This window comes from Epinephelus fuscoguttatus, linkage group LG2 (genome assembly GCF_011397635.1).
Source record: "Epinephelus fuscoguttatus linkage group LG2, E.fuscoguttatus.final_Chr_v1".
Classification (NCBI taxonomy): Eukaryota; Metazoa; Chordata; class Actinopteri; order Perciformes; family Serranidae; genus Epinephelus; species Epinephelus fuscoguttatus.
Window position 1 is genome coordinate 271,768 of NC_064753.1, and position 14,951 is coordinate 286,718.

Genomic DNA, 14,951 nt, shown 5'->3' on the forward strand with positions numbered 1-14,951 from the left:
AGGAGAGAGGAGGAAAAAAGTAAAAGAAAACTTTAGTGTTAATGCCTGGACTTGACCACATTTATGCCCTGCCCAGTTATTTTACCCTCACCCTAACCTTCCCCCACTGGACATATAAGTTAATGTGGCAAACGTTTTTTCCTTTTAACAGATGCATCCCATACGGAATGCAAGAGAATTGAATGAACCATTTATATCAGAACTGATTACTGTTTTGAAATATATCATATTAAAATAGCCTATGTATTATTATTATTATTATTATTATTATTATTACTGTCCCCTTACTGTACAAACTGTAAATAAATCTTTATTCCTGACTATGTGACGTCGCCATTAATGTTTTTTGGGTTTTTTTGGTAGATTGGCTTATGGGGTGATTTTGAAGGAGTAATTAAGTTAAGATTCTCATAAGTGGATGTAATATGTAGAAATGCCATCTAGGCCGCTTTTCTTCGTTTTGTTTTGTTTTTTTTAAAGTCTATATTTTGCTTTACAAAAACGTGAAAAAGCAGCTGTGACCAATCTCGAGGTGATAGCATTGTAAGCATAATTAATAGCGATATACTTAAGTTTGTCTGTGTGTTTTTGTATGCAAGCAGGTCTGCTGCGGTCTGCTGACAGTCCAAAATGGCGGTGGTAGGACAAAACCATGGGCGAATCTGTTGCTATGGGGCATTCTATTGAGCTTCGTCTCTTGGTATCCATGCTCTTTGGTTCTCCGACAGTTTCCCACAGCCTTCAGTCCGTACAGGAAGTCACAGACACACTTACATCCTGTCTGGAATGATGTCAATTCATTAAAAAAGTGATCAGACCCATCCGTTTGTTCTCAGTCTCCAGTTGTTTTAATTATGATAGATTAATTTATTAAAATGCTTTACAGGTGATCTGTAGTTTATGTTCATGGTTTAACCTCCATTTGACGTGAATTATCCTGTGAATCAGCATCATATCAGTTTGACCTGTCCCCTCAACTACACAGGCTAAATAAACAGTGCTTAACTATAAGGTTCATATTTTCAGAGGAAAAAAAAATACAAGACAACAGCTTTCATTAAGGCTCAGTTAAATCCAGTCAGGGCTTCACATCTGTACAGATGTTATTTTAAGAATCCTCACATCCCACTGACCACAAGTCTCTGTGTTGCTAAATACTTAAATAATTAAAGCAGCCCAGTGTTAATATATAGTAGACTCTATAGTTTATGATGAATGTATTTCTCTGATGACTAAACTTCACTATCAGTGGTTTCTGTTCACAGAATAAACCTTCAAATCAGACAAATACAATCTTAATCTCTAAAATTCTACAAAAATGAGTAGTTTATCTTAAACATTATCTTGTTGAGTCGACCTCTAAACCAATCAGCTGTTAGATCAGGTGAGAGCCAGGCGGTGCGCGAATATGTTTTTCGTAGGCGGAATCAGAGATATTGGATAAAGGAGATACCCCACCGTAGGCTTATCCAATGTTAAGAAAACGGTTACTCTTCCTGTCTCCTAAGTGGGCGTGGTTAGCTCTCCCTCCAATCAGAGCCTGTTCTCCCTCCGACTGTTTATCAAGATCACGAGATCTCGCGAGAACTTGTTTTCTAAGACGGACAGGGCTCAAACAAAGTTAATTTTCTCTTGATCTGTGCAGATGAAAAATGCAGCTTTAGTGTCAGAATGTTGGTAAGATGTGTGGCTTGTGGAATTTGAAACTAATATTTACTTTAGTGACTACAGGGCGAAAGAATTGACCATAAATTGTGATCACGTTCATCTTCCTCATTGACGACAATACATTCAGAGCTGTCGTAAGTCTCCTACGGGGGCGTGGCGCTGATGTCACTGAATCAGGAAGTGAGCTGAGTGGGATATCTCGCTTCATCCAATTTCTCTGGCGGAATCCGGAAGAAATTTGCAAAAGTCCCGCCCTCAAGTGCTAGGATTGGACAGGCAGCCTGTCAGTCAAATTCGCACCCCAGCCAGAGCTACATCACCATGCCTTCATTCATATCTTCTCTACAGCCAGTCTGACGCTGTTACTTAGAAATGAAAATGTATGTCAACTTCACCTTCACGCACCAAACAGCTGTAACGAAATTGTGAGGCTAGATTAGAAATGTTGATTAGTTTGCCTTTGTAATCTTGGATATTTCTATAAAAGAGAAATGTTGATTCATTTGTTTGCTCTTTTGTTTGATCATTAGGCTGTGTTAATAGGCCTACATTGTAAATAGTTCATCGTTCTTCTTAATTATGCCATTACTATAATTCCATTATGTAGAATATAATATAATATAATATAATATATTTATATATTGAATAATTACTTGCATTACTATAATTTAATTATGTAGAAATTATTTATATATTGAATAATTATCCTATTGTGCTTGGCTTAGACCTAGGCTTCATTCATTCATTCACTCATTCATTCTGTGTAAGCTGACCATGCTACGAATCGTTTCTGGTGTCGTGAAGATCACCTCACCTCGTGGTCTATCTGACACACCCTGCAGTTCGAATCTACTGTAGAGTGGAAACACACTTTCATTGACTTCTCAATTGATGTACCAATTCATATATTCATATATTCATATACTCACGTGGAAATACTTTATTTTAAATTAAGCAATAAAGCAGCAGCTGTATAATCTCTAAGATAAATTATCTATTTATGTTGTTGTAGCATTAAGGCGAATTAAAGCATACATATATGACAAACACTAGGCTGTAGGCTATGTGGTATGAAAGCCCATTAACTCCTGCAAAGCGTTTCAGAGTACAGAGGTGAAGTTAGTTTGACGTTGGATATTCGATGGCTATTCGATGGCTATTCGGATATTCATTTTGGGTTCAACAGTGATTTTCACCTCCCTCTCATAGGCAGAAAATAGTGAGCAACAAAGCGAAGGGCTAATACCCCCATACCCCCATTACTGGACCCAGACACCCCACACCAATAGGCCCGTTTCCACTGAAGAAGTTCCTGGTACTATTTGGGGGGCAGGAACTACTACAGAAACGTCCCCTCGCTCTGCCCTCTCAACCGCTGTGTCTCCACTGAGAGAGCGGAGTAGGAGAAAGGTTCCTGTAAAGTTACCGGGCTCTGGATGTGATGTAATCGTTGCATGATCATTTTAACCGGGGCGACGTAGTGGCGTAGGGACGCTGTTAGCCGATAGCGGTGTCTGTAATAACTCACTAAACTCACAAAGTGGCCCGTGAAAAAAATATTTTTTCCAGTGGATGTCTTAGTTACAACATGATTGAGCTAATTGGAGTAGTTTTATGTCGTTTCCGACAATGGGAGGCTTTTAACAGATGACATCCTGATGTTAGCTTTGCTGCTGCTGTTAGCTGTCCCTGTCAGCTGCAGCCATTGATGCTTTCTAGACATCGTGATTTCCCAAAACTGAATAAATACCACACGTAGCAACACAAAACTGCTTTGCTAGCTCAATCATGTTGTAACTAAGATATCCACTGGAAAAAATATGTTTTTCACAGACCGGTTATTGAGTTTGTTTACATGGCGGTGGAAGCTATGAACGAGCTAACCCTCGTCTGCTGAGTTTTAAAAATGTCGGCTATTTTGTTGCTTTCTGTTGACGTCACATTCCACCTTGAGTATATCCAATCAGCACCAAGTAACCCCCAAGCCCCAGCCAGGAGTTTCTTGGGGCCGTTCTGAGTACCTGCTCCGAGGCAGGGACTTGTTTAGCCCCTGTAAAAGTTCCGGAACTCTGTCCTTCGTGGGTGTTTCCTACGGTGGAGACACGCACCAACGTAAAAATTACCCCGAAGTTCCTGCGGTGGAAATGGGCCTAATGTAGAATGGTTTTGCCAAGTGGGCCTAATAAGGCACACCTCTTTATAATGCTCTATTTTATCTATTATCCAACGGCAAACTAACTTCACCCGGAGTCACATGCAGTGCACCCTTGGAATCATTTGGTCTTGTCATGATCTGAGAAAGTCCCTATTTGCGTAGAATATTAACTTGACTTTTGACACTTTGACTTAGTTCTGATGTCATGTTTCCCACCAGCACAATGCTGGAAACTACAAGCACAGCCACATTAATAAAAGGTGAACATTGAATGCAAGTTTAGTTACATGAATGACAGCCAGATGAGTACATCAAATCTACTTGTGCGTCATCTCAAGGAAATATGACCTTTTGGCCAAAGGAGTTAAGTTGGTCAGTGCCACAAATGTGGTTATGTTGCAGGATCTTACATATCTGTTTCTTCACTGTACATGTTTGGTATACCATATAGCCTACCATGTGTTTTTTTCTGAACCACCCTCAAATGTATTTATTGTTATTTCTAGGTTTACATAAAAGATGTGATTTTCAATGTTGCCTATGAAGGCTACAACATGACGTTATCTTGTGTTACGTTTATGAAGTAACTGGATTTATACAGCTGCTGCTTTATTGCTTAATTTAAAATAAAGTATTTCCACGTGAGTATATGAATATTGGCTTTATTGACCTGTAGCACAACAATAAACATTAGGTTTATGAATTAAGTGGGTTTAAACCATTGCTTTTTGTATTGGAATGCAGTGATATTGTAAAATGTTGCTCAGTGCATGGACAGTGTGGTCACAAGTTGATCTGGCCGCCTCCCAATTTGAAGACATAGCAGGCTGTATGTTGTCGGATTTTTATTGTATCTGTCTTGCTTAATTGTGGCGCACCACGTTAATTGAGCGCCTATGATTTATTTTAGGGTTTCACAGGGCTGAACAGTTCTTTAATATGGCACATGTTTATTTAGGCAGGCACCAGAGACGAAACTGTGTAGGCCTATTTAGAAAATTTATTCAAGAGGAGTTAGATTTACAGGAAAAGCAACTTGGCCTCTTCCTGTTTTCAACATTCCGTCATAACATAAGTGTGATTCAAACCGCAACTGAGTGTCGGTCCGTGACTGGGTTCCTCCAACAAGAGTCCAAAGACGGATCAGGTCGTCTATGTTTTGATATTGTTATGAAAAATTAAGTAAAGAGGCCTTCGCGAGGACAGCTACATGTTCTCTTCCTGGTTGAAAACAGCTGTTGTCACTTCGGCTGAAGGTCGCCAGTTAACATAGTCATGAGTAAATCCGAAACACCGGCAAATCTCAAACTAGACGTCGTAGTTCGTTATTTTTCCTTCTCTCATGGTAGTAAATATGGTGATTTCTTGCTGTGCGGTGGGCTGTGCAAACAGGCAAGGTTATAAAGCTAATTTAGCTTTTTATCGTATACCTCTTGGTGCCGAGAGAAGACAGCGATGGGTAGCTGCGATCAATCGAAAGGACTGGCAGCCCTCAAAATACTCCTGAATTTGCAGCGAGCATTTTTTACAACGTAAGATCCACGTATTTCCCAGTTATGTTTCCTATTTATATATTATATATAATGTCAGAGTAGGACTGTCAGTAGCCTTGGACCAAGACGTTCAATGCATGAACGTCTTGAAAACGAACCCCTTTTGCATGTGGGGGTTACGGGTCTAGAGAGATTTACGTCTCCATAAACGTTAAAATGAAACATGTAATGTACTCACCTCATAGCCACAGATGTTAGGAAACTTTCTGGGGGGTTGCCGGGTGTTTGTATATTCGTTCAATAAACATGCAGTTTATCCCAGATGTCGGAAATTTTCTCCTCAATTCCTATGGGTTTCTACTGTGCTACTAGCGGTTGGGAGGTGTATTGCACACTGAAACCCATATGAATTGAGGAGAAAATTTCAGACATCTGGGATAAAATGCATGTTTATTGAACAATAACGAATACAGAAACACCCGGAAAGTTTCCTAACATCTGTGGCTATGAGATGAGTACATTTCATGTTTGATTTGAACGTTTATGGAGACGTAAATCTCTTTAGACCCATAGGCCCAGCCGGAAAAAAGGGGTTCCTTTTCAAGACGTCCATGCAATGAACGTCTTGGTCCAAGGCTAGGATGCATGTACGCGTTCATAGGCCTTTAAAAACATACGTGTTATGAAATGTAGATAACATGATGACCGATGAAAGCTTACCTTTGCCATTATGAGGTACTTTCCCCCACCGTGAGCGTAGCACCGCGTACTGGTAACCCAACCAGCAACAAAAAACTGGTAAGCATCCAGACTTTTGCACGCTTTTAGATCTGCACCTGTGTATGGGGATATGCCGTTTACAACATAGTGGTACAGATTGTGCGGATTGAAGTCGGGCAGACTCGACGACTTGGTTAGATCCGTGAATACATGGGGAGGAAGAAGGTACGGGTCGGTATATAACTCTGCTAACGCTAGTTTCTCCAAATACCACTCTTGTGAGTACTTACAAGGTGACCCACCTCAACCGACAACTGCACAACATCTTTTTGACTTGTAGTAGCCATTTATAAGGTCAAAACGGTGTTAAATGTTACAAAAAAAAGCTAATTTCAATCGAAATCACTTCTCTCTTCTGAATTTTCCCACTCGTCTGTTACGGTCTGTTTACGTCCATCATTACTTCTGCTGTCCGTCATGGCGCCGTCATGTGATCATGTGACGTATGTGCAAAGGGTGAATACGTAGACGCCGCATCAAGTGGGTTTGCCCACTGCTGCGATACATCAACATTGCCGCCATATTGGATGTGGCAAGGCTGTGCTGTAAACTAATACAAGTAAATGGACTTAATTTCATAAAGCGCCTTTCTACAAAGAAATTTACATTAATGCCTCTCGTTTATTCATTCACACGCACTAATATATTTGGGAAACAGTTAGGCACCAAAAACAATGCGCAGTATATATAGGCTACACATATCTATCTATATATATCTATATGTCTATATATCTATATATCTACAGTACAGGCCAAAAGTTTGGACACACCTTCTCATTCAATGCGTTTTCTTTATTTTCATGACTATTTACATTGTAGATTCTCACTGAAGGCATCAAAACTATGAATGAACACATGTGGAGTTATGTACTTAACAAAAAAAGGTGAAATAACTGAAAACATGTTTTATATTCTACTTTCTTCAAAATAGCCACCCTTTGCTCTGATTACTGCTTTGCACACTCTTGGCATTCTCTCCATGAGCTTCAAGAGGTAGTCACCTGAAATGGTTTCCACTTCACAGGTGTGCCTTATCAGGGTTAATTAGTGGAATTTCTTGCTTTATCAGTGGGGTTGGGACCATCAGTTGTGTTGTGCAGAAGTCAGGTTAATACACAGCCGACAGCCCTATTGGACAACTGTTAAAATTCATATTATGGCAAGAACCAATCAGTTAACTAAAGAAAAACGAGTGGCCATCATTACTTTAAGAAATGAAGGTCAGTCAGTCCGGAAAATTGCAAAAACTTTAAATGTGTCCCCAAGTGGAGTCGCAAAAACCATCAAGCGCTACAACGAAACTGGCACACATGAGGACCGACCCAGGAAAGGAAGACCAAGAGTCACCTCTGCTTCTGAGGATAAGTTCATCCGAGTCACCAGCCTCAGAAATTGCAAGTTAACAGCAGCTCAGATCAAAGACCAGATGAATGCCACACAGAGTTCTAGCAGCAGACCCATCTCTAGAACAACTGTTAAGAGGAGACTGCGCGAATCAGGCCTTCATGGTCAAATAGCTGCTAGGAAACCACTGCTAAGGGGAGGCAACAAGCAGAAGAGATTTGTTTGGGCCAAGAAACACAAGGAATGGACATTAGACAAGTGGAAATCTGTGCTTTGGTCTGATGAGTCCAAATTTGAGATCTTTGGTTCCAACCGCCGTGTCTTTGTGAGACGCAGAAAAGGTGAACGGATGGATTCCACATGCCTGGTTCCCACTGTGAAGCATGGAGGAGGAGGTGTGATGGTGTGGGGGTGTTTTGCTGGTGACACTGTTGGGGATTTATTCAAAATTGAAGGCACACTGAACCAGCATGGCTACCACAGCATCCTGCAGCGACATGCCATCCCATCCGGTTTGCGTTTAGTTGGACGATCATTTATTTTTCAACAGGACAATGACCCCAAACACACCTCCAGGCTGTGCAAGGGCTATTTGACCAAGAAGGAGAGTGATGGAGTGCTGCGGCAGATGACCTGGCCTCCACAGTCACCGGACCTGAACCCAATCGAGATGGTTTGGGGTGAGCTGGACCGCAGAGTGAAGGCAAAGGGCCAACAAGTGCTAAACACCTCTGGGAACTCCTTCAAGACTGTTGGAAAACCATTTCAGGTGACTACCTCTTGAAGCTCATGGAGAGAATGCCAAGAGTGTGCAAAGCAGTAATCAGAGCAAAGGGTGGCTATTTTGAAGAAACTAGAATATAAAACATGTTTTCAGTTATTTCACCTTTTTTTTTGTTAAGTACATAACTCCACATGTGTTCATTCATAGTTTTGATGCCTTCAGTGAGAATCTACAATGTAAATAGTCATGAAAATAAAGAAAACGCATTGAATGAGAAGGTGTGTCCAAACTTTTGGCCTGTACTGTATATATATATATATATATATATATATATATACTGTAGCATCTGCCAGGATGTGTGGAAAGGATGACGCAGTTATTCGGCAAACCACCGTTTATTACTGAACAGTACAGGTTAACTTAGAACTTAGCTGTAACTCCAACTGTGCACTCCTGGGGCCTGTATCACGAAGCAGGATTTTGTCTTAGCAAGATAACTTCAGGGTTAACCCTGTGTTTTCTGTCTCACAACACCAGTTCAGTTCTACGGAAGAGTATTAGGGCCACTCATGAGAAAAAAAAAATACTAGGAGGTAGATTTTTTTTCATCATGCACTTCGAGAAAAAAGTCAAAATTTCGAGAATAAAGTCGAAATATAATTTCGAGAAAAAAGTCAAAATTTCGAGAAAAAAATCAAAATATAATTTCGAGAAAAAAAGTCAAAATTTCGAGAATAAAGTCGAAATGTCTCCTCTGGTCCATCCCTAATACTCTGCCATAGGAGAGCGACCGAGAGCTGCACGCTGCGGCATGGAGTGTAACGTTAAGAGTAAGTTTCTGAAGTTATGCAACTGCATACTTAATTGATATGTGTTTCAAATCTTAATTATTATTAACCTTGTTGTTACCAACCTAACATCAAGCAGTCAAATGACATCCAAATGTTACCTCAGAGCAGTGTTGTTTTGTTGTAACAATTTTGTTGCTAAATGATCAAAACGAGATGTAAAGCAGCCGTTTCATTCATTTAGGGTGCCGTCTATGTGCTGGGTGTAGCAGTGGCTGAGTTGCAACGCTCTGCGACATCAACGTTATTTTTGACATTATACAGCAAACATACAGTAAGTATTAAGAAGTTGCTGCAGTTTAGACTTGTGAAGCTAAAACTTTAATGTTATTCTAGCCTACCTTTCTGTAGAAACGCGTTATGATGTCATAGCTTTTATTGTTTGTTTAAAGTCAGAGTTTAATACTGTGCTGAATGTGTTTACAATATGGACTCACCTGCTTATGTCTTCTCAACTATCACCAAGTGTCTGCTTATGCTAAAACAGTGTGTAATTAAGAAATTTGATGCTTTCAAGGAACCATTAAGGCATACTATTGCTGAAAAGAAATGACACTTATTACTTCTTCCAGCTCTGTTCTAACATCTGTTTATCAGTATCACCTACTCCTTTTTCATTATATCTACATAACTGATGATTATTAATTCAAAAGCTTGATTTTAAATTTTTGTCAATATTTTATGAAAATTGAAAAAAAAAATATGAAATTGCCAATAATCATCCCTACAATATTGTTAAAATAAAGGTGTTAATTGACTAAATCAATTATGTAATATGTGACACTTTTAAAGGACTACAATCCAACAGAACAGCGGTTCCTTGGACCTGGCCAAAATGTCAATCACCGTGATAGATTTCCTACGAGATCGGGGGGTCCCAGAGGAAGAGAACATACCCTGCTTGTACCTGTGCCTGATAGCTTGCTGAATTTCTGCTTCCCCCACACAGACAGTGTTGCAGTTGCAGAAGAGTATTGAAGAGAAAAAAAAGAGTTGTAACGAGAAAACAGTATGAGTTTTCACCTTGTTCAAAGGGAGAGAGAGAGACAGAAAGACAGACAGACAGACAGACAGACAGCTCTAAACGGCTGGAGTGTGGCTTACATGCAAGTGACACACCTTCATTCAGATTCAGGCTCACGCATACGCATTAAAAATTTCCCTCTGGGAAATTAGGGAAATATTGTCTTTTCAACACCACAGGCAAGCAAGTCACAGCAATTCACCACATACAAGCAGCCAGTATGGCCTGAGCATGAAGTATTGTGCATATGGAAAGAATTATTGACAAAATGAAAATTATTACTTTATGAATATAATATTAAATAGGGAAACATAAACAAAAAGGGCTGCCGTTTTTAGCTGATGATTCTACATGCATGAAATTAAAATGATGGCAGTTGCACTTTAACAACAAAGTCATCGTGTCATTTTACTTTCAAATTAATAAGATAGAGCTAAAACACTAAACAGTGTTTCCCTGTCCGTCTACTTGTTGAGCTCACTGTCAATTTTAGTTTTGTATTCCTCGGCAACATATTACAATGTGTGAAAGTCGTACCCATCATATTTCTTTACCCTGATCATGTTTTTCCTTTGCTCTGTAGATTGACATTGATGTAATCCGGCTTATGGACGATTCAGCTTTGGCCAACTACATTCCCTCATATGGAGATAGAATTGCACTTTTCAATTTTTGCAGGAATCAACAGCCAGTCTCAAAGCGCAAACTGGGTCTTCTTGAAAGGCTCAGGGAGAAAATGAAGATAAGAAAGGAAAGCAAAGAAAGTGGAGAGGAGCCACAAACCTCTGAACCCCATTCCAGACGAAAGGTAACTACGCGGACTATTGAGATAGGTTGGATACACCAAGAAAATAATGAAACTAAACAGGTTAGAGCCAAACAAGGAGGGGGCACCAGAAAGGTTGTTATGGACATCAATGCTGGATTTAATGAGATCCTGAAAGAGGGGAAGAGTCTTTTTTTCCCAAAAGATGTTTCAAGTAAAGGCCATGAATCAGACTTTATATTTGATGTATGGGACTTTAAACAAAACTCTTTTTCTGATGATGTTTCAGTTGGCACCATATATGAGACTGTCAAACTACCAAGGCTGAGATTCTACATTGCCACTCAGCCAAAACCACTATCAGGTGAACATGCCTATAGCACTGAACTCCAAGACAATGATTTGAGCTTGCGGGCCAGGATGAAGTTATTGAAGTTTCTGACAGCCAGTCCCTATCTCTGTCACCCAGTTACTCAGATCAAGACGAAGACCAGGCAAGCAGCCTTTATCACCCTGTTGTCACAGATCTCTCTGCTGCAAATCTTCCAGTCATCACAGATCACCCAGCAGTCTCAGAGATCAACCTTATTTTAGAAGGAGACATCACGTATGATAATTCTGACCCTGAAATTACATTTGGCCCACACACAGAGGCTGAGTTTAATCAAGATGACACACTGATTTATCAGCCTGAAACACGTGACCATGCAACTTTACCAAAAATTATTACTATACATCATGCAAATTGCTTCAGTGACATGATTGAAGCATTTTCTGACCCTCAGATTCTGACCAGACCACTGGAAATGAGACGAATACTACCAGATAACTCTGAGGAAGCTGGTAGTGGGTCAGGGCTTCTCAGAGATGTCTTTAGTGCATTTTATCAGGATTTCTATGACAGCTGCACACTTGGGACAACATTGAAAGTACCCTTCATCAGACACGATTTCAAGGCTGACACCTGGAAAGCCATTGGCAGAATTTTCTTGAGAGGATACCAAGATTGCCACTATCTTCCTATTAAGCTTGCACCCCCTCTCATTGAGGAGATGTTATTTGGAGCAGTGCACAGTCACCTGACAGAAGTCTTTCTTCAGTTCACAAGCTGCCAAGAGAGAGAGGTCCTCATGCAAGCTTTACAAGACTTCTCTTCTGTTGACCCTGATGACCTTTTGGAAGTCCTCAACAACTACGAATGCAGAAGAAGAGTCTCAGCAGACACCCTTCCAGCAATTCTGGAAGAAATTTCCCACAAAGAACTTGTGCAAAAGCCAAACTTTGTAATTGATTGTTGGAGGGACATCACAAAACCACAGATGAATCTCAATTATGAAGAACTGACAAAGATGTATGCTGACCTTAAACCAACAACTAAGAAGGTGTCGAGGCTGCTGAAGTTCCAAGCAGATATGACAGCAAAGCAAAAAGAGGTCGAACATCATCTCAGACGGTATATTAGGGAACTGGATGAAGCAAAACTGGGGAAATTTCCAAGATTCTGCACAGGATCTGATTTGATTGTGTCAGACAGTATCATTATTGAGTTCATAGTAATGTCTGATTTCACAAGACGTCCAATTGGACGAACATGTGGAATGTTCCTGGAGCTACCTGAGTGCTATGAAAATTTCCCAGACTTTCGTGCTGAATTCAGTGAAATCCTTGACAGCAATCTGGGTGATGGACATTGTGTAACACAATATGTGGCCCTTCAACCATGATTGTGGCCATACTGCTTCCTAGCTAACAGTTGTAAAATGATGCTAAGGACTTGCTCACAAAAAACTCAAGCAATAATTTTGCTTACTCTCAAAGTGTTTTATAGGCACAGTTTGTTTTCAGATGCCCCACATTCATAAATTATCTAAGGGAATAATAAATTACAAATGTCAGATGTTCTGACTTTCTGCCAAGTTAAATCTTAAATGCTATAGCACATTTAGTCAGTTGTTAGGACAATCTTTTTGTTAGACCGATTTAATTACTTTTGAGTTTCTGCCAAAATCTTTCTCAGTTGACACAAAGTGCAATTATTCTTGTCTTCAGGTGTCCTGTATTCATGAAGTAAGTAAGGGCCCTATAAATTGTTCAAATGTTAGATGTTATGATGGTTTTAGATTGGTCAATAAATGTTTTAAAATGTACCTGTACATTTTAATGTGACAGTTTCCCTTGTAAATACCTGTCCAGCGCTATATCGTATATTTCTTCATATGTTCACAGTTGTGCAATTTGCAGTTACTGCAAAAATGCTAGTTTTGTGCCTTAAAATACCTTTTGTGGTTGCAGTTCTCACATGAACATAGCCCCCTTGCAGTCATGCCATACTTTTTTAACTACAGAAGAGATCCTTAAGCTCTTGTTTAAATGCTGTGATTTTTTTTTTTCAATTTCAATTTTTTTGTGATTTTACACCAATTTCTTTCTTTCTTTTTTAATTTATCTGCAATACAGGCATGTATTGCAGGTCAACTACGTTTGTTTGACTAGACTTCAGATATTCTATGAATAAGGTGATGTATTTGTTTGCATTTTGTACCACATTATGTACAAGATGTCCTACAAAAGGTGCTGGGAATAAAAACAAATACAAGTTTACTAATGTAGCCAAGAAAAAAAAATCTGTTGTTATGTGAGGGCTCTGGGGGTTCAGTTTTTATTACAAATGAACCAAGCCATCTTCAAAATTATTACTCTAATATCATGTGTATGGTCTTTTTGAACTATTCATTAAGTCAAAGGGCAAGATTCACTAAATTGTTGCAGGCCAACACCACAACATGTCTTTACAGTATTTCCAGTGAACAGTTTTTGTTTAATAGGTTAATACTCTGTACTAGTGATTATAGCACCCAATTTATTTGGTGGGAAAAAAAGTGCACAATGTGTCATCCGCAGTACAACCTTTAATGAGACAGCATGTTTAGTCAGTAATCAGTTCTGAAAATGATACTGTTACATAACGTTTGTCACAGCAACAAAGGTGACAGCTTTGACACAAATTCAGGTTGGTAATAATTCGGACTCTGTCTCACCTGACTACAACTAAGGATTTAATGTGGTCAAAAATATTCAGAGGGCAATAGAGAGTCAGGTTGAAGGCACTGAGGTATTGAAATAACCCAGAAGTGAAATTCTATAATTGTCAACTAGTTTTATTTACAGCAGTCCCCAGCTTTTGTATTCGCTGGTCTCCTTTTGTACAAAAACTGGTTTAGGTAGCCAGAGAAAACACAGGACATATTTTCATAATGAAGTAAAATTTCTGAAACTATTTCACATATGATGATAAGTGAGGATGACATGCCATTCAAACCAAATGCATAGGTTCATCTCACATGCTGCAAGGAGGCTAAATATATTGTACCCTTAAAAGTGCACGCCTGGCTGTGTAAAACTGGTCTTGCACATCACTGTACTTAAAGGCAAAATTCACTACTTGTCATGTGCATGTCCAGTCAATGTTAATGGATGTAGTCAAATGAAGCAATAAATTATTCAGTGTGTGCTATATTGAGAAAACTGAGCTCTCTTGGCAAAATCTGTTGTTCTTTTTACATCCAATGATTTCATTGGATATATGGAAGAACTATTTGAGTTGAACTTCTAGCTTCCTCTGATTATCCAGGTTATGTACTGGATGAGTATTTTACCACCTGACACTATGTTTTGTCCAAGAAATTAGTAGCTATAGGCTAGGGATGTTATAACACACCAACATGAGCATAGGAATCTCAAGCTCACCATGCATCCTGTTACATGTAAGCACATTTGCACTGTTCTGTGTGTAGGAACAGTTAGTTTCCTTGGTTTTACCAGCACCAAGGAATGCAGTGCTTCAGTTGGTACATTTACCATCAACACTGACTGGACTTTCTTGTGGAGAGTGCTGAACCTTCCTTTTAAGTTGAGGTCTGGATCAGATGATGTAGAGGTAACCATACTTTGATTGTGTGGCCTATGTGAGTCCCAAATAGAATTAAGCTTACACTAATGTTTCTCCTTTGTGCAGAGAGAATTGTCTACCCTCAGATACTTTGCAGTATTTCAGTTCTCAATAAGGTGTACAGTTCAGCAGCGGAAAATGCATCTGTAGGAGCATCCCATCCCTTTTCCTCCATCAGAAGACAGCAGAGATCAAATACA

General features: G+C 39.5%; 1 protein-coding gene across 1 annotated transcript; it reads left to right on the forward strand.

Annotated features, from left to right (window-relative positions):
• Positions 1-6,555: 6,555 nt before the first annotated feature.
• On the forward strand, positions 6,556-13,121 carry LOC125905423 (uncharacterized). The gene is made up of 5 exons (XM_049603376.1): positions 6,556-6,655; positions 8,947-8,994; positions 9,197-9,286; positions 10,620-10,844; positions 11,092-13,121. The coding sequence occupies exon 5, from the start codon at positions 11,561-11,563 to the stop codon at positions 12,524-12,526; it is 966 nt and encodes a 321-aa protein (XP_049459333.1). The 5' UTR covers positions 6,556-6,655; positions 8,947-8,994; positions 9,197-9,286; positions 10,620-10,844; positions 11,092-11,560; the 3' UTR covers positions 12,527-13,121.
• Positions 13,122-14,951: the final 1,830 nt, after the last annotated feature.

What these genes read in the sequence shown, in the direction of transcription:
- LOC125905423 (XM_049603376.1), top strand. Translation starts at nt 11,561, where the DNA reads ATGATTGAAGCATTTTCTGACCCTCAGATTCTGACCAGACCACTGGAA.